The following is a 27,501-nucleotide window of genomic DNA, read 5'->3' as shown; positions in this document are numbered from 1 at the left end:
GTCATTCTCCATGATTTTCAATGACTACCATTCATATTGGCACGACTTTAAGTCGTGCCGACTTGAAAGTAGTCCCTGCACTACTTTGGTCCAACTTCTATGCGAGTTGTACTCCATAGACCTTAATGTTAAACCCTGAAGTAGCATGCAAGTCGTGCCTGAATAAATATAGACACGACTTCAGTGCGACTTTGTAAGCACAAGCCATGCTCGCTGATCGGGAAAGGAAAACTTTTTTTTCCTTTCCCGATGAGCGACAGGCAGTGCTGACAGCTGTCTGGTATGAATCCAGAGGGGGAATGCCGCGCCAAGTTTTAAATGAAAAAACTGGCGTGGGTTCCCCCCCGGGGGCATGCCAGGCCCTTAGGTCTGGTATGGATCTAAGGGGAACCCCCTACGCCGAAAAATCGGCGTGGGGTCCCCCCCAAAATCCATACCAGACCCTTATCCGAGCACGCAGCCCGGCCGGTCAGGAATGGGAGTGGGGACGAGCTAGCGGCTCCCCCCCTCCTTGACCGTACCAGGCCGCATGCCCTCAACATGGGGGGTGGGTGCTTTGGGGCATGAGGGGCGCCCTGCGGCCCCCCCACCCCAAAGCACCTTGTCCCCATGTTGATGAGGACAAGGGCCTCTTCCCGACAACCCTGGCCGTTGGTTGTCGGGGTCTGCGGGCGGGGGGGCTTATCGGAATCCGGGAGCCCCCTTTAATAAGGGATTTTTAAAATAATTTATTAGGCAGCTCCGGGGTCGTCTTCCGACTTCGGGGGTCCTCTTCCGACTTCGGGGGTCTCTCCGGCGTCCGCATCTTCTGCCGGCTCCACCGCTATCTTCTGCAGCTCAATTGCTAGAGGTGGTCCGGACTTCTGCCTTCTGCTTTCTTCTTTTCTTCCAGAGATGTTGACACGACGCTCTCTCCAGCTGGAATGGTCTGTGAACGCTCTGCAACGGACTTATATAGGCGGTGACCCCGCCCCCTTATGAGGTCACTGTCCCGGGGCATGCTGGGACTGTGCCGTCATAAGGGGGCGTGGTCATCACCCGGTGACCACGCCTCCTAAAACGTCACAGTCCCAGCATGCCCAGGGACTGTGACGGCATAAGGGGGCGGGGTCACCGCCTATATAAGTCCGTTGCGGAGCGTTCAGAGACCATTGCAGCTGGAGAGAGCGTCGTGTCAACATCTCTGGAAGAAAAGAAGAAGGCAGAAGTCCGGACCACCGCTTGCAAATGAGCTACAGAAGATAGCGGTGGAGCCGGCAGAAGATGCGGACACCGGGAGAAGACGCCGGAGAGACCCCCAAAGTCGGAAGAGGACCCCCGAAGTCGGAAGAAGATCCCGGAGCTGCCTAATAAATTATTTTAAAAACCTGTGTACTGTTTTTTATTGACGCTTTTTTTCCCTAGGTGAATGGGTAGGGGTACCATGTACCCCATACTCATTCACATAGGGTGGGGGGCCGGGATCTGGGGGCTCCCTTATTAAAGGGGGCTCCCGGATTCCGATAAGCCCCCCGCCCGCAGACCCCGACAACCAACAGCCAGGGTTGTCGGGAAGAGGCCCTTGTCCTCCTCAACATGGGGACAAGGTGCTTTGGGGTGGGGGGGCCGCAGGGCACCCCCCCATGCCCCAAAGCACCCCCCCATGTTGAGGGCATGCGGCCTGGTACGGTCCAGGAGGGGGGGGGGTGCTAGCTCGTCCCCACCCCCATTCCTGACCGGCCGGGCTGCGTGCTCGGATAAGGGTCTGGTATGGATTTTGGGGGGACCCCATGCCGATTTTTCAGCGTAGGGGGTTCCCCTTACAATCCATACCAGACCTAAGGGTTTGGTATGCCCCTGGCGGGGGAACCCACGCCAGTTTTTTTATTTAAAACTTGGCGTGGAGTTCCCCCTTATAATTCATACCAACTACTGTATGTTTTCATTTGTTAATGCCAAAAACGTGGCAAAGTAGTACTGCTCCCAAATCGCGCCAAATCGCGGCGAAATCGCGGTAAAATCGCGCGATTTTGAAGTCGTATAAGTGTGAAAGGGGCCTTAGTTTAGCAGCTTTGGACAAAGCAGAGTATAGGTTTACATCATAATTCCTAATTCAAAAAAAAAAAATGGGCTTAAAGAAGGAAGGCAGAAACTATGCTTACCATATACATTACCGAAGTAGTAGGTGACATTTTTAAAGTGGAACTGCAGTCTGCGCAGAAAATTTTTAATAAAAAAATCTTTGCCATTGTGAAGCTTTCCTCCGACCACTTTGCATATTATTTTATATATACTGTGACTCTGTACTTGCCAAATATGCTGCAGAAATCTCCCTCCACTGAGTCTGGCTGCAACCATTTTAACTGTGGGCAGCTGAAGCTGCGGCCTGTTAGATTCCTAGATTTACAGAGGCACACCTCCAGCTCTGTAGCTCTCATTGGCCCTCTTATGACTCATCCCCCCTCCTTTCCTGGCAAACCCTCACAAGAATGAGAGAGAGCTGTGCAAGATGTCATAAGCCTAGGCTTTTTACCTGATCAGAAACAGGAAGTGGGCTGTATTAGGTATATAGTGGCAGAAAAAAAAGTTTTACTAGCCAAAGTTAAAACAAAATGGGCAGAAGATTTAATAGATGGAAAGATGAAAAAAATGACCTGAAGTTCCGCTTTAATTATAGCAGAAACTTTTTTTAAAATCTGTGCTTCCTTCTTAAAGTCGTTTCTAATGCTGGCCATACATGGAACAATATGATGACCCGTAAATAATGATTGATTTTGATGAAAGAATTGTATCTTTTAGAAATCATTTGTGAATGGAAGTTTTCAGACTAACCATTTTTAGTGAATAAAGTGAAAGAAACATTTGAAGTAGACCAACTTTTTGTTATATCAAATGATTATTCTTGAGCAAAACCTCCTTCCTTTCTTTTTTTTTTTTTTTTTTTTATTTTGAACCCAGAATTGATGGCATGTTTTGGTATGACCATCATCACATGAAGATATCTAGAAGGTGATTTAATTTATCAAAGACCCTCCCACATAAGTTAAATGTGATTGTATGTCGGACATTTTGATACTTGGGGTGTGCAACAGGTTTGAGATGTGCCGTTTTTTTTATTTTTTATTTTATTTTTGAGCTAGCATGTCAAGCGGTGTGTTTTTTTTTTTTTTTTTTTTTTTTTTTTTTTTTTTGCACCATATGCAGGCCTCTCACTTCTTCTCTGAGACTCTCAGCCAGTTTAAGGATTTCATTAACTGAGACCCTAGCTATTCTTCAATTGATGAAGGCTACACTTACATAATTTTGCAGCTGAATATTTAAACCTGTATTAAACCCCAAAACACACATTTTTTTTTTATATTGCAGCTTATATTGCAGGGGCGCGGAAGGGGCAAATGCCCTGGGTGGTACTATTTACTGGAGGAAGGGAGGGGTGCGCAGGTGAACTGCAGTGTACTCCTAAAATCTGGGTGAAAACACCAGACGCTAATAGCTGCACACACCTGCAACGATGTGCCGAGAGCGCTCCTGCACTCCGCACGAGCCTAGAACAGACCACCCTTCACTTCTTTACTTCCCTGTCAGTGGAGATGCTCCCCCAGACAGGCGCTTCATATTCCCTGCCCAGAATCACTCACCGAGAGGCCAGCTGGAGGCGGGATGGGAGGACTCAGCAGGAGAGGAGCATAGAGAGCTGTGACCTAGAGCAGTGGTTCTCAACCCTGTCCTCGGGTACCCCCAACAGGCCATGTTTGCAGGTTTTCCTTTATCTTGCACAGGTGCTTTAAATCAGAGTCAATGGATTGGTATTTTGGACAGCTATTTTATCTAAGAGAAGTTCCCGAAACATGGTCTGTTGGGGGTACTTGAGGACAGGGTTGAGAACCACTGACCTAGAGGAGCCGAGAAGAGGAGGAAGTGGAGTCGGGACAATGTGCACTGTGAGTGTCCACTCACTGTTACTGGCACAGCACTCCACCCATTACTTCAAGCAGATCCATGTCGAGAGGAGGTGAGTGGAGGAGAAAGTCAACTGGTTAGCTGATGGGCCAGTCGAGTGAAGGGGGAGGAGCTCTCCCGTTTGTGAGCAGATGTGCAGATAGTGTCCCCATTCCCCATGTCAGGAGAAGCATTACTAGAGATAGTGAATCCAGATTGAGAGCACTGCACAAGGAGGGGGAATCCACTGAGAGAAGGTGCGTGCTAGTGTCACCATCCCTTTGCCACAGATCCCATCCCTCTGCCCCTGATCCCATCACCATGCCTCTGCCCCTGATCCCATCCCCCAAATAACTATCCATCTTCCCCTGATCCCATCCCCCCCACTGCCATCCCTCTGCCTCTGATCCCATCCCCCCACCACCATTACTCTGCCCCTGATCCCATCCCTCCACCACCATACCTCTGCTCTTGATCCCAACCCCCCACCACCATCACTCTACATCTGATCCTATCCCCACCACCATTCCTCTGCCCCTGATTCCATCATTTCTTCCCACTAGTGCCACTGATCCCAATGGGGCACTCTGGAGGCATTAAGGGGGCACTCTGGAGGTTCTGTCTTAGTATGTCTTTCAGAGTACTTCCTTTCATCCTCCAAAATGCGTACATCACTGCCTGTTTTAGGTGCATGCTCCTACCCACCTACTCACCTGTGTACTCTCTACAACCGGGGGGGAGGCGCAGTTTGCCATCTTTGCCCTGGGCGTCAAATGACCTTGCCCCGGCACTGCATGTCAGAAACATGTCAGAACTACTTATTTCTATACTTGCTCCGTGTCAATAACCGTTTTTGAAGTCAAAGCAGCAGCATGACAGCCAGAGCACTAGCATTGGCGGCCTACATTAATATGACAGTGTCCCTTTTAAGGAAGTGGTGGCCCTCTGTAGACATAATGTGCCCCTTTTACGATTTATGTATACTTTTACATGATCCATTTATATTGACCAGTCAGCATATGTATAGATAATTTAAAACTTAAAAACTGCCCTACAAACCTTGAGGCTGCTTTCACACTAAGGCGCTTTACAGGCGCTATTTTTAGCGATATAACATCTGTAAAGAGCCTCTCCTCTCACTCCAGTGTGAAAGCCCGCGTGCATCTTTGCATCGCTGTAGGAGCGGTGTATACACCGCTCTTAAAGCACCCCTGCCCATTGAAATCAATGGGCAGCACCACTGTAGCGGCGCTTTGCGGGTGGTTTTAACCCTTTTCCAGCCGCTAGCAGGGGTTGAAAGCGCCCAAAAACCGCAAAAAGCGCTGCTAAAAATAGCGTCACTTTACCGCAGACACCCCCAACGCCCCAGTGTGAAAGTAGCCTTAGAAGTGTGCATTTGTGTAGCAGTCTAATGACAAAATTGGCAAGCTTACGGCTGGGACTACCACACTCTTCACGATCGGCACCAACTTTGATAATGTGTTTTTTTTGTTTTTTTTTTTTTTTTGTTTTTTTGCAATTACTTAGAGCTCTGGCATCATGTGGAAGAGCTAGTACTTCATTTAAACCTTATTTATGCTTTGACTTGATCTGAGTTCTGTAAAATTTACAGAAAGGGGTGACGTTTATGTTTGCTGACTGAATTTTACAATTGTTTTTATGATGTGTGGTGATATGCATTGCATTTGTTCAGTTCATGATGGTCTGTGAACTGTGTAGGTGTGGTGTTATCCACTCCCAATTATATATATATGTGATATATATATATATATATATATATATATATATATATATATATATATATATATATATATATATATATATATATATATATAAAAATTAGAGAAAAAGTCTACATACCCCTGTTAAAATGTCAGGTTTCTGTGATGTAAAAAAATGAGACAAAGATAAATAATTTAATAGTTTCAGAACGTTTTCCATCTTTTAATGTGGCCTATAAACTGGGGATATAGCTGTGTTCAGAATTAAGCAATCACATTCAAACTCATGTTAAATAGGAGTCAGTACACACCTGCCATCATTTGGAGTGCCTCTGATTAACCCCAAATAAAGTTTAGCTGTTCTAGTAGGTCTTTCCTGACTTTTTCTTAGTCGCATCCTACAGCAAAAGCCATGGTCCACAGAGAGCTTCCAAAGCATCAGAGGGATCTCATTGTTAATGAGATCCCTCTGATCTCAGTCAGGAGAAGGGTACAAAAGAATTTCCAAGGCATTAGATATACCATGGAACACAGTGAAGACAGCCATCATCAAGTGAAGAAAATATGACACAACAGTGACGTTACAAAGAACTGGATGTCCCTCCAAAATTGAGAAGTAAACTGGTCAGGGAGGCTGCCAAGAGGCCTGCAGCAACATTAACCACTTAAGCCCGGGACCATTTGGCTGGCCAAAGACCAGAGCACTTTTTGCGATTCAGCACTGCGTCGTTTAACTGACAATTGCGCAGTCGTGCGACGTGGCTCCCAAACAAAATCAACATCCTTTTTTCCCCACAAATAGAGCTTTCTTTTGGTGGTATTTGATCACCTCTGCGGTTTTTATTTTTTGCGCTGTAAACAAAACTTTTTGCTATAATATCCTCATATTTTTCCTCAGTTTAGGCCGATACGTATTCTTCTACATATTTTTGGTTAAAAAAATCGCAATAAGCGTATATTGATTGGTTTGCGCAAAAGTTATAGCGTCTACAAAATATCGGATAGTTTTATGGCATTTTTTAAAATTTTTTTTTTTTACTAGTAATAGCGGTGATCAGCGATTTTTTTTTTTTTTTTTTTTTTTTTTTCCCGTGACTGCGACATTATGGCGGACACAATTTTGACACATTTTTGGGACCATTGGCATTAATACAGCAATCAGTGCGATTAAAAATGCATTGATTACTGTAAAAATGTCACTGGCAGTGAAGGGGTTAACACTAGGGAGCAGTGAAGGGGTTAATGTGTGTCCTAGTTTGTGTTCTAACTGAAGGGGGATGTGGACTGTGCAGGGAAGCTAACAGACAATCTGTCAGTTCTACCCTCAGAGAACCGGAAAACTGTGTTTACACACACAGTTCCGGGTTCTATGTGTGCCCCGAGCGATCGCGGGAGCCCGGCGGTGATTGAGATCAGCGGGCACTGGCATCGACTCGGGGCCCCCCCCCCTAGTGGCCACAGGGCGTAGCAACGTTACATAACGTTGTTTCGCCCAGCCGTGCCATTCTGCCGCAGTACAACTGCCGTGGCTGGTCGGCATGTGGTTAAAGGAGCTGCAGGAATATCTGGCAAGTACTGGCTGTGTGGTACATGTAACAACAATCTCCCATATTCTTCATATGTCTGGCTTATGGGGTACAGTGACAAGACGGAAGACTTTTTTGTTACGAAGAAAAACATCCAAGCCCAGCTAAATTTAGCAAAAACACATCTGAAGTCTCCCAAAAGCATGTGGGAAAATGTGTTATGGTCAGAGGAAACCAAGGTTCAACTTTTTGGCCATAATTCCGAAAGATATGTTTGCCGCAAAAACACTGCACATCACCAAAAGAACACTATCATCACAGTGAAGCATGGTGGTGGCAGCATCATGCTTTGGGGCTCTTTTTCTTCAGCGGGAACAGGGGCCTTAGTCAAGGTAGAGGGAATTATGAACAGATCCAAATACCAGTCAATATTGGCACAAAACCTTTAGGCTTCTACTAGAAAGCTGAACATGAAGAAAAACTTAATCTTTCAGCATGCCAACGACCCAAAGCATACATCCATATCAACAAAGGAATGGCTTCACCAGAAGAAGATTAAAGTTTTGGAATGGCCCAGCCAGAGCCCAGACCTGAATCTGATTGAAAAATCTGTGGGGTGATCGGAAGAGGGCTGTGCACAGGAGATGCCCTCGCAATCTGAGAGATTTGGAGTGTTTTTGCAAAGAAGAGTGGGCAAATATTGCCAAGTCAAATTGTGCCATGCTAATAGGCTCGTACCCAAATAGACTGAGTGCTGTAATAAAATCAAAAGGTGCTTCAACAAAGTATTAGTTTAAGGGTGTGCACACTTATGCAACCATATTTCAGTTTTTATTTTTACTTTGCTCCATCCTAAAAGATTTCAGTTTGTTGTTCAACTGAGTTGTACAGTTTATAGGTCACATTAAAGGTGGAAAATGTTATGAAATGATTTATCTTTGTTTTAATTTTTTACATCACAGAAACCTGACATTTTAACATGGGTGTGTAGACTTTTTATATCCACTGTGTATGGAACTTTTTTGCTTTCCCTCTATTGTAAAGTACTTATTGGAAGTCATCTTCTGTGACACCTGCAGTTATGATTCATAAATGGCCCTTTTCCTCAGCTGCTACTATCAGCTTTTCAGTTGTTTGCATGCTTTTATAATGGATATGGTTGTTCCAGGAGAAGGAGCGCAACAACAGGCGCAAGAAAAAGAAAGCTGTACAAATGGAAGAGGAGGTCCCCTATACCCCGGCTGTTGAAGATGAAGAAATGGAGGCATCTGGGATTAGTGGTAATGAAGAGGAAATGGCAGAAGAAGGAGACAGTAAGGCTTTGTTTTCTTGTGTGGCTTAATATGTCCAGATATTATTTTTTTTAAGTATTTTTTTGTTAATCTGTTATATTAAAAGTATGTCTATACCCGAGAACACAAATTTTAGGTGGTGCAGCACAGTAAGCTTTAGACGTGGTGGTTGCATTCGTTTTCTTTTTGCCGCCTAAGTAAGTTTTCTGCAAGTACAGAAAATATCTGATTCTGATATTAATCCAGTATGTTAGTGACTTCTTATAAACTATGGCCCTCCAGCTGTTGCGAAACTACAAGTCCCAGGAGGCATTGCAAGAATGACAGATGCAAGCATGACTCCCAAAGGCAGAGGCATGATGGGACTTGTAGTTCCACAACAGCTGGAGGGCCACAGGTTGAGCACACATGAACTAAACTAGTCTCAATGACCTCAGCTCTCACCAGTTCTTTTCTCTGATCTAATATATATTATGCAGATGAAGAGAAGGATAGTTGTTTGAACCCCAAATTAGGAGAGCAGCCTATGGCGACAATACTGCCCCTCCATAGATACAGTACAGAGAGTGAGTGTTGTCATCTTTGGACAGCAAGTGTTACTGGCTGGTTCACCAGGTGAAAATGAAGGAAAAAAGCCTGAAAAGGGAGAACTAATGCAGCATCATCTGTAAGGACTGGTGAGCTGCAATACATTACATTTTTATTCTTGTGTTTAGATGTTTTAGACTCAGTTGATTAGAAGAAAGAAGGGTCTCCTATGGTAATAAAAGTTTTACTTCTAAATGTCAGACATATTGGGGACTCCCTGGTAACCTATAGTATGCTGTGTCTGCATTTTGCCAGTGTTCCTGTCACACCATAACCTATTCACACCAGCTGTGATTGGACGGGACCAGCGTCATCACTTTCTATGCTACACCTCCTAAACTTTTAAGTATTCTTCACATGGGTCTGTCACTCAAGAATAGTGAGCGGGTGATGAAGAGTTTGAAAGGAATCTTGACTGTCTGCCTCCCTAGCTGGTTCCCTTTCGACCTACCTGGGGTGGGGTTGTCCTTTTTGGGCCAGGGTATTGTCCTCTAGTGTTCACAACATAATAAATAGCCAGCTTGGTAGTCACAAGGATATATACTTAAAGCAGAACTCTGGGCAAAAACTTTTTTACATGTCATTATTGCTGCTTTCCTACCTACACTGAATGTTATCCATCTTCTGGTTCACTCAGTAGTTGCTCTGAAATTGCCTGTTTATTTTTAAATCAAACTATTATTTCCCAGTGGTTTCCTCTTTGTAAGACCATTGGCTGATATGCCTTGTATTCCTCCAGCCACTGGTCTTGTCATAGCCCTCTTGTAATTCTTCCTCCAGTAAGCAGTGGTGTATTTCCTCTCCGCTCACTGTAGTGGGTGGACTTGGGAGTCCTGGTTTGTACGGCCCACCAAGGCAGTGCCCTAAGAATGACAGCTCAGAACACTCTGGGTCTGTCCTGCCTCCTATATGGTCAGCTAGGACTCTCTGCACTTCCTCCACTAGTAAGAGTGTGTGTGTGTATATGTATGTATATATACACACACTCATGGTTAGTGTTTGGCTGAAGCCATTTATTATCAATCAACTGTGTTTACTCTTTTTAAATCATAATGGCAACAGAAACTACCTAAATGACCCTGATCAAAAGTTTACATACCCCAGTTCTTAATACCGTGTATTGCCTCCTTTAACATCAATGACAGCTTGAAGTCTTTTGTGGTATTTGTGTTTAAGGCTCTTTATCTTCTCAGATGGTAAAGCTGCCCATTCCTCTTGCCAAAAAGCCTCCAGTTCCTGTAAATTCTTGGGCTGTCTTGCATGAACTGCAAGTTTTTAGATCTCCCCAGAGTGGTTCAATGATTTTGAGGTCAGGAGACTGAGATGGCCACTACAGAACCTTCACTCTGCTGTAGCCAATGACAGGTCGACTTGGCCTTTTGTTTTGGATAATTGTCACATTGGAATGTCCAAGTACGTCCCATGCGTAGCTTCCTGGCTGATGAATGCAAATGTTACTCCAGTATTTTTTGATAAAGACATACTGCATTCATCTTGCCAACAATTTTGACCAAATTTCCTGTGCCTTTGTAGCTCACACATCCCCAAAACATCAGAGATCCACCTCCGTACCTTTTATCATGGGCCTTGTTGACTCCTCTCCAAATGTAGTGTTTATGGTTGTGGCCAAAAAAGCTCAATTTTGGTCTCCTCCATCCAAATGACTTTGTGCCAGAAGGTTTGAGGCTTGTCTCTGTGCTATTTGGCGTATTGTAAGCAGGATACTTTGTGGCATTTGCGTAGTAATGGCTTTCATCTGGCGACTCGACCATGCAGCCCATCTTTCTTCAAGTGCCTCCTTATTGTGCATCTTGAAACTGCCACACCACATGTTTTCAGAGAGTCCTGTATTTCACCTGAAGTTATTTGTGCGTTTTTTCTTTGCATCCCAAACAATTTTCCTGGCAGCTGTGGCTGAAATTTTAGTTGGTCTACCTGACTGTGCTGTGATGGGAATTGTAGTTTTTGTTTCTTTGTAGAGAGAGGGGAGGATGTGATGTCATCTCTGCTGTTACACCTCCATCTCAGCCAGGCAGATGCTGTTATTTTTTTTAATTAAAGCGATGAAATCATGAAAAATTCCATCAGACTTTTCTCCTAAATGGTAAGATTTTTAAATATTTTATTAAATGTTTTGTGTAGTTGGGTATACTAATCAATGATTTTTTTTTGCCCATCCCAGAGTTATTCTTTAAGCACATATTGATATGATCTGATTTATTTATTGTAAAATCAGGTTTATATGATATTCAAGGTTGTAGGTGTTAGGTTTGTAGCATACACTGCAAGCTATAATTGCATTCAATGGATATATTTGCAAATGATTTTCAGTTTGATGAGGATTGGCTGTGTACATTCATGTTTGTTTTTCTACCAATAGCAGCAGTTAACAACAGTTCGGACACAGAGAGTGTTCCTTCACCAAGACAAGAAGCCAAAGAGAGCAAAGACAATGAGGCCAAGCCAACAGTAGAGCCTGTGGTAGAAGGGGACAGCGAGGTGCCGGGAAATTCTGGTAACTCTACTTCTCCACAATCTCAGGAACTTGCTGAAAGGACTAGTAATGGGGAGGAGACCAAAGAAGAACCAGAGCCCAGTGCAGTGAAAAAAGAGGAGGAATGTGGGGGGGAAATCTATGAGGATCTAGGAAAAAGTGAAATCAAACAGGAAGAACTGGAGGACTGCAAAGAGGGTGTGGCTGAGAAGCCAGAAGAGCCACCAAAGGAAGACACAGAGGCACTACAAAAAGTAGAAAAAAAGCACAGCAAACATAGCGGAAAGACAAATGCAGACAGTGACTCTAGCGCCACCTGCAGTGCAGATGAAGCTGAAGAACAGGATTCTTCTGACAAAAACAGGTATAACAGAAGAAGTTGGGATTGCAGAGATCTGCAACAGTGAACATGTTCTAGCTACTATGTGACTTATGTTAATGGTAACCTTTTTGTGCAGTTGCAGAGAACAGGAGCTGAGGGTTTGGCAACTTGCTTAACAAGTATAGTTCATGCGCTGATCTGTTGATATTTTATCAACGCACATTAACCAGAGAGGCCAGTGAACCTATACGGAATCTTTAGACTGATCATTCACCATAAAGTCTTGCTGCACTGCCCAGCAACCAGGCATCCCTGTTTATCCATCTGCCTTTATTAGTATGACCTAAGTCTGTGCAAAATCAGATCAAAACCTCTCATAAGAGAAACATAGGCTGTTATGCTGACACTCTTGCCTTAACAGTTCCTGAGTAACTGATCAGGAACAGGGCATGCTCAGGCATGTTCAGACACACTACAGAACCCGCTTGCGCTATCCTGCCAGGAAGTTGTCACTGCAGACAGACAATCATAAGTGGTGGAGGCATTCCTCACCAAGCAGGCAATGCCTCTGCCACTTGAGATTAGGATCCACAGTGACAGCTTCCTGGTGGGGGAAGCTCAGGTGGATTTGGACTCATGTTTGAACACTTCGGAGCTCATCTCTAATCGGGAACAAGTATGCAAATTAAGAAAGTTGGCAAAAAGCCAGAAGTACTTGCCTGCATACTTCTGGATGAAACACTCAAGGTTTTTGGACCAAGAGGATCATCATAACAGCCAGGAAACTAGCATTAGCTTTTGTCAAGACAGGTTTTATTGATGGCAGTGAAAGAGCATGGCTTTTAGGGCTCATTTACACTTGCTTCGACTTCAACACACATTAAAGCGCCTACCGCTACAACATACTTTTTTTTTTTTTTTTTTCATGTGTTTTTGATGCTTTGGTGCTTTGATGCTTCAATGGTGCTTTTTTTCAGCTTTTATGAAGCTTGGCAGATGTCCTGTGTATTGATATCTTATACCTGCAATTTCTCCAAAGCAAAGCTAAAGCTGAATATAAAAGCTTCAGGTGCTTTAAGCGCGCTTTGTCATAGACTTCCATGGAGGCCTTGAAGCACCACTAAAGCGACATGGGGTATAATTTTTAAAGCAACGCAAACCAAACACAATGTGTGAACAAGACTATAAGCTAACCATTTCATTTAGCGACAGGGGCTTTGATTGGCATTCAGAGTGCTTTAAAAATGCGTGTCTAATGCCATGTTTTGAAGCAAGTGTAAACGAGCCCTTAAAGTGTTACTGAACCCACAACAGTAAAATCAGTCTGTATATGCAGTAAAGCATGCTTGTTATACTCATTGTGGAATCTAAGGGGTCAATCCTCTGCATTGTGTAAAAAGGCTGTTTGATCGTGTGTGCACAGGTCCTCCTCCTCTTCCACTGACTCCAGAATGTGTCTGGGTAATACAGACCCTTTGGAGTCAGGCTGCACATGCTCGGTTTGGGGTGTATTGCTAGAGAGGTTTTTTTCCTTTGGGAGGTTGCATGTGATCAGCACAGGGCCAATCCGCACTGTCCAGGCAGAGGTTCAGGGGTCCTGGATCCTTATAGGACAGCTCAGTACAGTATAAAAACTCCTCCTACAAGCTTTACCAGGAACTAATCGAGGTCACAAGACTTGTACTGCTGGTGAGAAAAGGTATTTAGCAGTTTATATTTACTAAAATCATTGCATTTCCATGTTCTGTGTACTGTGGGAGGCCAGTTATAGTGAATGCAGAGTCCTGGGTTTAGTAACACTTTAATGTGCCACGTTAAATTTAAATGAATGAAAAGCATACTCTTGTGGCAGGTTTGTTTCTTCCATAACCTTAGTACTAGAATTATTATTGTTTTATATTTAACCGCTTGAGATCCGCGCTATAGCCGAATGACGGCTACAGCGCGGACCTGCTTTGCCGGGACGACGTCCATTGACGTCGTCCCCTGCACGCGTGGCCCGCGCGCCCCTGTCGCTCTCTGTGATCAGCAAGTCTATGAGACTCGCCTGATCACAGATCGGAGTAAGGGGTCGATCCCGACCCCTTAACACGCGATTAGCTGTCAGCCAATGACAGCTGATCATGTGATGTCAACAGAGCCGGTAATCGGCTATTTTTTCTCCTCGCGCTGACAGTGTGAGGAGGAAAAAAAGCGGATCACTGGCAGCCGTGAGAGGGGATATCAGTCCCGATCACGGAGATCTGCCGCCAGATCACCAGTGCCCCCTGCCAGTGCCACCTAGCAATAGGCAGCAGTGCCGCCTACCAGTGCCCGCAATCAGTGCCTTAACAGTGCTGCACATCAGTGCCACCTATTAGTGGTACCTCTCAGTGCCCATCCGTGCCGGCCATCAGTGCTGCCTTATCTGTGCCGCCTTATCTGTGCCTATCTGTGCCCATCAGTGCCGCCTCATCAGCGCATATCAATGAAGGAGAAAAATTACCTGTTTGCAAATTTTAATAACAAACTATGATATAACAAATCCCAGCTGTGATTAAATACCACCAAAAGAAAGCTCTATTTGTGGGAAAAAATAATAAAAATTTCATTTGGATACAGTGTAGCATGACCGCGCAATTGTCATTCAAAGTGCGTCAGCGCTGAAAGCTGAAAATTGGTCTGGGCAGGAGGGGGGTTTAAGTGCCAAGTAAGCAAGTGGTTAAAGTATGTGCCCAATCTGCCAGATCATATTAGATCCTATCTCTTAATGAAAGGCAATCAATAAAAGACATTTCAGTCTGCATCTGAGTGTATGTGCAGTCATTAAATGACTGTTCCTACTGTCCGTCGCACGATAGAAAAGTTCAACTTGGGCATGGTAAATATAGGTGAGGCTTGTACAGGCATCAAGCTTGATGGAGGCTGTGCCAGGCCAGCTCTTCAGAATCCAGCTATTTTCCCTTCTAATTCGTATGTTATTTTGCTGGAAGAGAGGTGCACCTGTGTACCGCTGCAGCCTCTTTGGATTACAGAACTTTTTGTTTTCTGTGAAGCAGCCCAATTAGCTGACCTCATGAGAACAACATTTCACCTGCATCGTCTGTATGCCTGAAGTGAATTGCTTCCTTGAAAAGTGCTCTTCAGTTAAGTGTCTACTGGAAAGACTTTTTCCCAGTAATGACTGCTGCCTTATGTTCCGTACAATTCACCTTTGTTTGAAGGATCTATATTTGTAGACAGCCATATATTTATACGTTTTTGCTGGTTGTTGATAGGAAAAGATGATCTCCAGGCACACTACTTAAAGGCTTAATAAATGTTTAGCTAACTATAGAGACACTTATTGTATCAAGGAATAAGGTTCTGGCCTTGTTTTGTGAAGACTTCTCGGCTTGAAGTGCTTCTATTAAATAGATTTTTTTTCTGCTGACCCCATTGTCCTCAGTGGCTCAAGTAGCTCACTTCTGTTGTTATAACGGCTCAAATTATGGTGAGATGCGCCAAAGGGAACCAATAGTCCCTCCGCTAAAATATTGTGAGGTACAGAAGGTGTTTGCTTGTAATTGCTTCTACCATAGGTAAAATAACAAGAGGTTATTCTAAAGTAGTAAGTGGAGCAATGCAGCTAATCATTTTATGCTATTTAACCACTTGCCGACCAGCGCACGCCGATTTACGCCAGCAGAATGGCACTGGCAGGCAAAAGGGTGTACAGGTATGTCCCCTTTAAGAAGTGATGACGCGTGCACGCCACCGGAGGTGCGCGCACCCGCCGTGGTCTCCGTAACCGTGGGTCCCGCGGACTCGATGTCCGCCGGGTGCCCGTGATCATGTCACGGAGAGGAAGAACGGGGAGATGTTTTTGTAAACAAAGCATTTCCCCGTTCTGCCTAGTGACAGGACAGTGATCATAGCTCTCTCTCATCGAGGGCTGTGATCAATGTCCTGTGTGTTGAAGTCCAGCCCCCTCACAGTTAGAATCACTCCCTAGGACACACTTAACCCCTTCACTGCCCCCTAGTGGTTAACCCCCTCACTGCCAGTGTCATTTACAAAGTAATCAATGCATTTTTATAGCATCGATCTCTGTATAAATAACAATAGTCCCAAAATAGTGTCAAAAATGTCCGATGTGTCCGCCATAATGTCGCAGTCCCGATAAAAATCGCAGATCGCCACCATTACTAATTAAAAAAAAAAAATAATAATAAAAATGCTATAAATCTATCCCCTATTTTGTAGACGCTATAACTTTTGCGCAAACCAATCAATATATGCTTATTGGGATTATTTTTGGTAAAAAAAAAAAAAAAAAAAAAAGGATGTAGAATAATACATATCGGCCTAAACTGAGGGGGAAAAAAAGGTTTTATATATTTTTGGGGGATATTTATTATAGCAAAAAGTTTTTAAAAAATGCGTGTTTTTTTTTTCCAAATTGTCGCTATTCTTTTGTTTATAGCGCAAAAAATAAAAACCGCAGAGGCGATCAAATACCACGAAAAGAAACGACCGTGCAATTGTCAGTTAAAGCGACGCAGTGCAGAATCGCAAAAAGTGCTCTGGTCAGGAAGGGAGTCAATTCTTCCGGGGCTGAAGTGCAGGCCATACATTATTCAACATTAGTCGAATTCTGAACTAATTTTCTTTAGAAAATCAGAAATTTTTATGCATTTTGTGATCCGATGGAGCCACCATTGATTCTGAAATTTGATCAACCAAGCCTTGAATTTCACCTCATGTTGCTACAGAAAAGAATTTTCGTGGCCGGGATTCTTCTTTTTTTCTGGGAATTTTCTTTTCCTGCGCTCCCGCACATTTTTTTTTTTTTTCGATCTTTAGATTTCTCACAAGATTCTTCCTTTGATTAGAAAACCGTTCGTTTTTCTTTTCCAATTGTTTTTAATAAAGTTATAAACCATACATACCGTATATTATTCAGGGGTCCCAGGTTTTTTTCCAAATCGGGGAAGCTTGTCCTCGGATGGCAGAGAGGCGTTCGTTTTTAACATTATCCAGGACAATTTATTCTTTAAGAGGTCAAAACATAGCACCGGGGATTTCCAGGATCTTTCAATCATTATTCTGGCTGCTGTAAAAATGAATGAAATTAGGCGTTGGGTGGGTCTCGGGGCTCCCCCAACAGGGTAACAGAGATGTGCCTTTTGCGGGGTCTTGGTCAGATTGGTCCCTGTGAGAGAATAGATAAAATTGTAGATTCGGATCCAGAATCTACGAGCTTTTGGGCACATTCGCCATACGTGATACAGGGGGGAGGCTCCCAGCACCCATTGGGCAATTCTAGCAGGGACAGTATACCATTGCATTAGGACCTTGTAATTGGCCTTTATTAGGGAGGGTCCAAGACCTCCCATATATCCTGTTTCCATTTTTCCATATAAGGGAGTTTATCATCTGTGGAGGTCAGAATGCTGTAAACCTTAGATGGCTACCCCAAACAGGTGTCAATGCATTTACATAAGTATTCCATTGGGGTTGTTGTGGATAATTCAAAAACCTTTTGCACTGAAGAGATAAATTGGGCTATCTGATTGTATTGATGGTATTCTGCTGGTGGTAAAGTGTGTTGTTCCTTAAGGGTTTCCAGAGATAGGACTCCTCTGTGGTTGTAAACATCAGCGATACGCAAAAGCCCCTTATTTGTCCACCATGCAAAATCAGAAGGGATGAGGCCCGGGGTAAATGCGGAATTTGCCAATAGTGGCGCAAGGGGTTCCACAAGCCTACAGAAAAGGAAAGTGTAGGGCATAGGCTAGGGGGTTGAACTTTGGCTAACCATAGCAGGTGGCTAACTGGTCTCATAGGCAATATAGAGGATTCCAGCTACATCCAGATTGGATGGCGTTGTTTAGTGTGAAAAGTAATCAATGGAGACAGTTAGGCAGTCTGAAAATATCTAAGCAGGTCTTGAGCTCCTAAGCCTCCCCTTACTCTAAAAGCATAACATGTCTTTCTATTCACCCTGAGCCCCTTGTCTCCCCAAAAATACATTGACAGTTGTCATTGAAATTTCTTTAGATCGGGCATATTTAACCACTTCCCATCCTGCGTATAGACATATGACAGCTGCAAGGTGGCTCTCTCATCCTGGGCGGCCGTCATATGATGGCCTCGGCTTCTCAGCCGTCTAGGGGGCGTGCGTGCCCACCACGTCATTGGGAGCCGGTGCGCGTGCCTGGCGGCCGCGATGGTCACCGGGCGCCCGCGATTGCTTGTCACAGAGCAGGGGCGTGGATCTGTGTGTGTGTAAACACACAGATCCACGTCCTGTCAGGGGAGAGGAGATGGATCGTGTGTCCCTTGTACATAGGGACACCGATCGGTCACCTCCCCCAGTCAGTTCCCCTCCCCCCAGTTAGAATCACTCCCTAGGTAACACATTTAACCCCTTGATCGCCCCCTAGTGTTAACCCCTTCCCTGCCAGTGACATTTATACAGTAATTAGTGCATTTTTATAGCGCCGATCGCTGTATAATTGTCAATGGTCCCAAAAATGTGTCCAATTTGTTGATCACCGCCATTACTAGTTAAATAATAAAAATGCCATAAAACTATCCCCTATTTTGTAGGCACTATAACTTTTGCGCAAACCAATCAGTATACGCTTATTGTGATTTTTTTTTTTTTTTTTCTTTTGTTTTTGTTTTTTAAATTGGGATATTTATTATAGCAAAAAGTAAAAAATATTGTGTGTGTGGTGTTTTTTTGTTTTGTTTATAGCGCAAAAAATAAAGACCGCAGAGGTGATCAAATGCCATCAAAAGAAAGCTCTATTTGTGGGGAAAAAAATGATCACAACTTCATATGGGTACAGTGTTGCATGACCACGCTATTGTCATTCAAAATGTTACAGCGCTGAAAATTGGTCTGGGCAGGAAGGGGCTTGAAAATGCCCTGTATTGAAGTGGTTAAAGACACTGGGAGTGTACAAAAGGGATACAACAAGCTTGGCAAAACATTAATTTTGAACGAGTGTAAAAATCGTTAGTTTTTAAAAAATTTTCAACATGCTCGATTACTCAAATTCGATGCCGCACGAAAATCAGCCATTGCTGTGGCCCACTAACAATGCAAAATTTGAACAAAAATTCTTAATTACGATTTTCTAAAGAAAATTATTTCAGAAATTGACCCATGTATGGCCAGCTTTAGTGTTTGGCCACGAGTGTCAGCAAACCACCATGGAACAGGGCTTACAGCAAAAATAGACCATATAACCGGTCAGGTGACAGTGAGGAACCAAAAGCAACCAAAACACCCTCCAAAATACAGTAAAGTACAGAATTTTCTTCTTTAAAGGGAAGCAAGCTGCAAAATCCTAATTTAAAAGAAGTATATGTACATCTTTCATGTTGTAATGCAATCATCTTATGAATAGAGCAGTTCTTTTAATTGCCAAAAACTCTAACACTCACCTGCCACAAAAAGTAATGCAAGAGACATACGGTACGGTAAGTTAGTTAATGTGTTCCCTATGGTGAGCCATCCATTTATATCAGTAGCAGATTTTGGGAGTATAATTTGGTTATCTGCATCCTGGGATTGTCCCCCTTAATGACACATTATAGATTATTTAAACAGGAATTCAAGGGCTCACTGTATTTCTGGCAGGATCAACATGTACGTTTCTGTACTTGCAGCTTTTATAAAAGAGGCAAACCACAGGAAATGTGCATATACTGCAGAAATGTACTGAATACATCCCCCCCCCCAGACATACTTTAATCTTTCATGATCGCACAATTCTTTATTTGAGAGTGATTGATTGCTACCTCAAGCTGATTGAGTGACTTACATCCCAAGAATCTATTTATTCCATCTGTTTAGGGTTTGATTTTTACAGTGGTGATTAATCTCTAAAAAGCATTTGTGTAGTTCTTGCAGATTTCCAAGCCAAGTGCAGCAGGGAAAGAACAGGCAAAAAACGTATAATTCTAAAAAAAATCTTAAGTGTACTCAACCCAACAAAAAATAGGCAGATTTTAACAATAGCTTACTTTTAGCTTGTGTTGGATTTATAAGCAAGCCTTTATATGCTGTGTTCTTTGTACAGGCTGTTCTGCTGTCATCCTTTATTTGCTAGGACTCCATGGTGTAGAAATGGTTACCGTACCTCTTTAATAAGTAGTGATTAACCTGCGTGTGAATAAAATGGCTGACCTTTTGTGTTTTGTGTACACAGGCTGCTGTCTCCCCGGCCCAGTTTGCTAAACACAGGCAATGACATGCGTGTGAACTCCTCGCCTCAGAAACCAATGGACCTGAAACAACTAAAGCAGAGAGCGGCTGCTATTCCATCCATAGTAAGTGTCTGCAGGGGAAAGGCTTCACTCACGTGACTTTGTTTACTCTTCTTACTCATTGCAAATATAGACATTTGTGTGTAGCTGCAGTCTTATTGAAGGGCTTAGTCACTGCAGCTTTGAAATCAGAAACATAGAGAATAACAAATCAAACTGTTATTTCTGAGAGAGCACTTGTTTTAGGTTTTTTGGAAGCTGTTTTTTTAAAGACTAAGTTTACCCTTGTGAAAAAATAAAAAAAATAAAAGCACATATTTTTGCAGGAAAAAAATATGCATTTATTATTTTGTTCACTGGAGCTTGCAGAGCCCTGATCGTGGGTGCAATGTCATGCTCCTGCACACACTGCCTAGAGCTCTCTACAGACAGTTCCTGAGCTGTAGACAGTGTGAATGAACTACAAGTGTGCTGATCTTTGCACTCGCAGTTCATTCATAATACAAGTTTGTCTGCAGTGGGACTTGTAGTTTATTCTTTCACCGATTCTGGTGAATGAATGACGCAGCTATACGGGTGGAGCCCCACACAGCTGCGCTGTTTTCAAAATGTGACAGAGGGTGCGGGAAGAAGATTCCTCACCTGCTGTTGCAGAGAGGGGAGCTCTGCGGATGAGGCAGGTGAATAGGTGCATGTTAAAAAAAAAAAACAATGAGAACAGAGCCAGGTAGAATGCCAACAAAAACTGCCAACAAAAACTGCCAACATCCCAAATGTGGTAGCAATAGGAGCATGTTACACCTTAAATATGGATGTAACATGCTCCTAAAGGTGAACTTATGCTTTAAATTATTTTTCCATCGTTACAAACGTTTTCTCATGACAGACTATTTCTGGTTTAGCATGGCACAACCCACAGTTAAAAAGCAGTAGGTCAGAGTATTCACCTTAATTGAAATATGGTGAAAAATCCGTTTTTTTAAATTGTTGCATTCTAAAAGTTTTTGTACTGTTTTTGTGTACTCTACAACAAGTAGTTTAAGGGTTTGGGTACCCAGGAATTTGAAAGTAAAAGCAAGTGTTAATTTCCTTAGCATGAAGCCCGAGTGTTGCTTAGGCTCAGAATTCTGAGTAAAAATATTTTAGCCCTGATCATCACTTGAGGTAACCATTTTTACATAATACACTGCTTAACGGTATTAACGTCAACACTTTGTTGTTGATCTGAAAGACATGACCATTTCTGGGTTTGCAGAAGTCGGATTTTGGCCACCTGTGGTGGGAAAGTTAACAAATTGAGCACTGTCTATACTTGATTTGTTTGTAAGTGGTGCAATTGGCTCTCCAACAATGCTCTGGTATTTCAAGTCTGCCAAACCCAACAGCAAGCCCTCCTTGACATAAAAGGTGTGCCCCCACTTTCCAGAGTAGGGGGGAACCTGTTAGCCTTCATGGATGTAAGTAGTATTCCAGGGTTACAAGCTTGAAATTAACTTAACTTCTCGTTTTCTAACCTTTTATCCCCCTGTAACTCATCTCCTTGCCACTCTCCCAGCATTTTCTGGACTCTTGGACAAAGGGGTCATTGCCCCAGGTCCTGCAGTGGAACATTTTACTCCAGTCTGTTCACTGTTCCAGAACCCAAAGGGGGCATTCACCCTATTCTCAGCCTCAATGCCTTAAATGCTTAAATTTCCAAAAGGCCCTCTTACTCTGCGGTATTCTACTAGTTGTCTACTTAGACAATCTCTTCTTGAGGGAGCAGTTAGAGAGGTCTGTGCAGGACAAAATATGCTTACTGTCAAAATGTTAGAGGTTTGGAAGGATCCAGAACCTCCTTGAAGTTGTCACTGGTTCTAACTCATAACTTGAAATTTCTAGGGCTGGTCCTAAATACTTACACAACCAGGGTGTTTCTTCCTCAGAAGAAACATCCAGACTCTTCAGTCCCAGGTTTGTGTTAAGTAGCCATCTGACACTTCACTTGTGCTTGAGGGGCTGATGGTAGCTTCCTTTGAGGCAGTTCTATTCCAGAAACCTGTGATGCGATATTCTGTCATCATTGGACAAACGTGTCCCATCTCTAGACAAACCATTTCATTGGGCATCAGGCACAGGACTTTATTTGACTCAGTGTCTTCAGGGTCTGAATCTGATGTCAGATAAATTATTTCTTACAGTATTCTGTAAAATCTTGACGGTAGATTTCTGTCCACTCTGGGCACAAAGGGCACTTGGTCATACTGTATGTGGAATATTTAAAAGTTGTATCAGCGCGCAGAAAAAAAATGTCCACAGCATCTGGAAACATAATGCCCCCCCCCCGGCAATTGAAAATATATAAATCAAGACCAGCACTCAAATAATCTGTCCCAGTGTTTAATATAGTCTACAGGGTCTTTTATGCTCCCACCAGATGAAATGACCCTTAGTTGTCCTCTGTCATCTGATCACTCTTCTATTCAAATTTGGATGTTATTTGACGATGTGCGGTGTGCTAGCGAATGTGCTTTTGAGCTGTTCAAGTTTCCCTATTGGTTATAACTTCCCTCCAAGGTTCAGACCCCATTTTTACCTTCCCAAAAGGTTTCCAAAGGTGCAACCTGCCTTTCATTCAAGCCGTTAAGGTGGACCTTCATCGTACATGTCATGTTGTACCACCCTGCCCTCTCCCCCTTATCTTTTTTTTTTTTTTTTTAAATGGACATATATTTTTTTTTTTTACAAAGTACTTTATTTGTGCTGTAAAGCAGCACTTCTGGGTTTCTTGCCTTGACGAAACTTTTTCTCCCCTCTGCCTGTGCGTGAGCAGATGTGCCACAGGGCTTGGTCCCTTGTGTCCGATAATGATAAAGAAACCCGGATTTTTGTATTTACTGTAAAATTCTTTTCTTGGCATTCTTTGAAGGACACAGATCCCACCCCTCTGTCTTTGTGATAGACTCCTACTACTGTTTTCCACAAAAATAGAGCCTAGTGGGAGGGGTTATATCTTATTAACAGCTTGTTTTGTTAGTTGATTTTGATACAAGAGGGTTATAGTGTTGCCTACAGGGGACTAGACACTGTGCCCCCTAACAAACTCCCTGAAAATGATTTTTTTCACAGGCACATGCTTGACATAGTTGGTATTTATTTATTTATTTTACACAGTTTTGACTTTTTAATTTTGCAAACAAAACAGGAATTTTGTTGTTTGTGTGCACTTTTAGAATATTTTCTACTAAAAATATAGATTTGAAAAACAGTTGGCAAATATTGTGCAACTTAAAGACATGTGGTTGAAGCTTTTTTGGTAATGCTTCTCATGTGGGTTACAGGGGATCACTTATTTGTGCTCTCCTGTGACCCAGAATCAGCTGACAGCAGACCAAAGTCCGCTGTTGTCTGACGTCAGAACTACTCCAGGCTGACAATGCTTTTTTATGTGCCTTGATCGTTCCTTTAATTCATTAAAGAAGCCTCTTTTTTGACCAAATTTGTGACCATAGCCTCTTTTTTCAGAAACCCTTTTTTTTGGATTGCTACAAGTGATTCCACATAGTAGCAGTTCTTCTCCCTCTGTCTCCACTGAGGCAGATTTCTATGACATGGTAGCACTTTCCAGAAAAGGGTCAGTGAGCTAAGCTCCTAGCACTTTCATTGTGACCTTACTCTTGTTAAAAGCATGATCACAGCAATATACCTGTGCAATTAATGCATATGGGGACATAATGGGCATGCTTCAGTACATGATTGTGATTGCAGTACCAGCTGATATGTTAATCTATGCAGGAATGCAACTGTGCAATCACAGGTATATGCATACATGCCTTTATTGAAGTTAAAATAGAGTGTGTAGATTTGTACCCTAATGCACTATTGCTCCACACATCTAGTTCAGTTGTCCTAGAGGATCCATTTTTTTTTTTTTTTTTTTTTTTTTTTTTTTTAGAGCTCAGGAAATGCCCATAAATGCAGCTGAAAAAAACGATAACACCATAATGAAAAGCATACATTTTTTTTCCCCTTCAACATACGCTGAGGGAAGCCACTTTCATGTGAACAAGCATTAAAGTGTAGAAATATGAGCCAGGTTTTAAGTTTTAGTACCATATGTATGTGTGTGTGGCTCCGTATATTAATGTGCATGTCAGCGCAATTGGATGACGCACAGCAAGGCCTCTCGTGCAAGAGCTGTTCTGCTTGTCAGATTCTAGTTATCATTCACCGTACTCACATGTTTCAAGCGGTCAAACAACCTGTCTTTTCCTTTTAATATCTACCCACTGATTTGCTCACCCATGTAAGCGTTGTAGAAAGGGCTCTATTTTAATATATTTTAGAATTCTATATGTAACATTTTGTGAAATAATTAGTTATTATTATTATCTTTTTTTCTTTTAAGAGTTACAATGAGTGTTTGTCACAAGCCCTATAGTACAGGGGCTTTACTGGGTAAACAGATAGAAACTCATTTGGTGAATTTGCGAGAATAATCAGATTTCTGGAGCTTTAGGCTGGGTTCCCACTGAAGTATGGAGCTGCTCACAGCAGGGGTCCGGTGTGTCCCTGTTCACCGATTTCAGCCCAAATTTTTTGGCTGAATTCGGACCTGAAATGGATCAGAAGATGCACAGGACTCCTGTGCAATTAGCACAGGAGCTGCTCTGGAGATGTGTGAACCGACTCCATAGAGAGCCGGTCACAATCTCCTGACATGCGAATTGAATGCGGCAAAATCCGCATCCAATTCGCAATGGTGTGAACCCAGCCTTACAAAGTCAAAGATGGCTTTGGCCAACACAGTCATATTTGATTTGTGGCTGTTAGAAAAAAAATGTAATTATAATCCTTGCTGACCTTGGACACAGATACAACTGTCAACCTGGAAAACCTACTTACCGAGGAAGAGGTTCTTAGGGCTATTGCTAATACACCAGCAAGCAAAAGCTCAGGTCCCGATGGATTTATGCCTAAATTTTATAAACTTTTTGCCCCTACCCTTATTCCTTTTTTGACTAAGGTATTTAACTCTATAGCAAACGGTTCCATCTTCTCTATACAAACCCTGGAGGCACACATCTTGCTTATTCCGAAACTAGAAAAAGACCCTTCCCTCTGTGCGAATTATAGACCGATATTGTTAATAGGAATCACTGTAAAAATATTTGCCAAGGTTCTAGCTAGCAGAATACAACCATTACTGTCTGCCCTAATTAATACATCTCAACCAAGTTGGCTTTGTCAGTGGACGAGAGGCTAGAACTAGCACAATTAAAGCGCTTCTGTTGTCAGACTATGCCCACACACGTGATATTCCTCTCTGCCTTCTAGCGGTTGATGCCAAAAAGGCATTTGACTGGGTAAGCTGGGAGTTCCTTTGACTCTCTCTTCAACAGATTGGACTAGGCACTCATATGCTTTCATGGATTATGTCCCTCTATTCATCCCCTCCTGCTAGAATTAGGATGAATGGATCCTTGTCCACTGTAGTCCATATTTCCAACAGAACTCGCCATGGATGCCCCCTATCACCTCTTTTTATATGTTCTTATAATGGAACACCTGACAATTGCCTTGTGTCAGAATCCAAACACTACAGGAATCCCGGTAGGTCGTCTCCATGCAAAAATGGCCCTATTTGCCGATGACCTGCTTCTATTTGTAACACAACCACATATTTCCCTCTCGGCCATACTTCAGGAATTTCAGAGATTTGGAGAAGTCAGTAATTTTAAGGTTAACTAAAATAAACAGAACTTCTAAATATCTCCTTACCAAAAATGACTATGACAAGGCTCTCAATAAATTTTCCTTTCAAGACCTGTTCTTTTTCAATTCATTATTTAGTGATTTGGATACCAGCTTTGGCATCACAATTGTACTCTTTAAACTTCCTTCCTATATTTCAAAAAATTCAGATGGACTTACGCTTATAGGAAACACCCATGATTTGGTAGCATTAATAGCCTTAAGATGATGTCCTCCCTCGCATTTTATATTTGTTCCAAACAATTCCAATCCATCTCCCTGCTTCGTATTTTCACAAAATTCACTGGATGTTTTCCAAATTTGTCTGGAACTCAGCCCAGTCCTAGAATTAGTTTTAGGACATTGTCTTTACCAAAACACAGAGGTAAGTAGAGATATCTCTACTTACCACAAAGCAGCAATATTTACACGTATTATTGACTGGATACACCAGTATTCGTCCAAGCTATGGGTACAATTGGAGAGCCAAATGAACCCTATAGACCTTTGCGCCCTTCTGTGGACCTTACCAATTTTTTGCAAAGGCTCTCTAATTCCTGTTGAACTTGCCTGACAAACACTTCATATGTGGGACTGGGTGATATCCACTCTTGGTATAACCAAATATCTAGGCCCCATGACCCCTTTTTTTGGAACTCTGGCTTTTTTTCCAGCTTTACAATCAACCGATTTTGAGTTTGGCCCCTGGAGTAAACAGCAAAATAGGAGACTTTCACAAATCCTCCAGTCAGATCCATCACTATTGGTATTTTCTTTGTCTGCAATGCCTTCAGGCAATTCCATGCATTGGTTACAGAGACATCAGGCTCTGTCTTATATACGATCGATCCCAACACCTCTAGACATTCTTACTGAACCATCCGACTTGGAATATCTGCGTATCCAGAAGGAACCACCTGCACATACAGTCTCTCTACTGTATTCATACTTATGATGTTGGCACATCCAGATCTTCCTCTGTATACGCGGAATTGGGAAAAAGACCTTCAACAGATCATCTCTCCTTCAGACTGGCAAAAATGCTTTACCCTTACCCACAAAATATCACTTGCCAGGAAAATCCAAGAAAGAGGATACAAACTGGTATCTAGATGGTACAGATGTCCCTCTGTCCTACAACACTTCAATCACAATGTACCAGATACATGCTGGTTATGTCATATCGCTAAAGGAAATATGCTTCATATTCGGTGGGAATTGCCCACCTTTGCACAAGTTTTGGATGCAAATTTAGATCTATACTGCTAACTTACTGATATCTCTATTCATCCATCGCCCAGTGTGGCTCTCCTGTCCATGATATCTGGATCTCTTCAGTCAGTGAAAAAAGACATACATAGACACTTTCTCAACGCAGGCAGAACAGTCATCCCCCGACATTGGAAATCGACTTCTCTATCTTCCCTGGGGAAATGAGCAATTGAACTAGACTCCATCAGAAGAACAAGAAATGGGAGTAGAAGAAAATTTTTCTCATACCTGAAACGACTGGATCAAGTTTAGAGACTCACCTGAGGGAACCTGCCCTTGGAGTGTGTCTCGGTGAACCAACATCTTTCAACTTTGGTTTCTATCTCCCTCCCCATTAGCGGGCCCCCCCCCCCCCTTTCTTTTTTTTCTTTTTTCCCCTATTTCCTCTTTT

General features: G+C 42.8%; 1 protein-coding gene across 18 annotated transcripts in view; it reads left to right on the top strand.

Annotated features, from left to right (window-relative positions):
* The window catches only part of NCOR2 (nuclear receptor corepressor 2), a 712,221-nt gene that overhangs the window by 559,596 nt on the left and 125,124 nt on the right, over positions 1-27,501 (top strand). For 17 of the 18 annotated variants that reach the window (XM_073627809.1, XM_073627730.1, XM_073627722.1 and 14 more), the window contains exons 19-21: positions 8,334-8,478; positions 11,426-11,903; positions 20,048-20,168. In XM_073627809.1, coding sequence (XP_073483910.1) covers positions 8,334-8,478; positions 11,426-11,903; positions 20,048-20,168 — 744 coding nt within the window. The remainder of the gene's footprint in view (positions 1-8,333; positions 8,479-11,425; positions 11,904-20,047; positions 20,169-27,501) is intronic. The other variant, XM_073627713.1, reaches the window with a different exon arrangement.

Source organism: Aquarana catesbeiana, linkage group LG01 (assembly GCF_042186555.1).
Source record: "Aquarana catesbeiana isolate 2022-GZ linkage group LG01, ASM4218655v1, whole genome shotgun sequence".
In the NCBI taxonomy this organism is placed as follows: domain Eukaryota; kingdom Metazoa; phylum Chordata; class Amphibia; order Anura; family Ranidae; genus Aquarana; species Aquarana catesbeiana.
The sequence above is the reverse complement of the archived record's forward strand: the minus strand, read 5'-3'. Positions and strand labels throughout refer to the sequence as shown.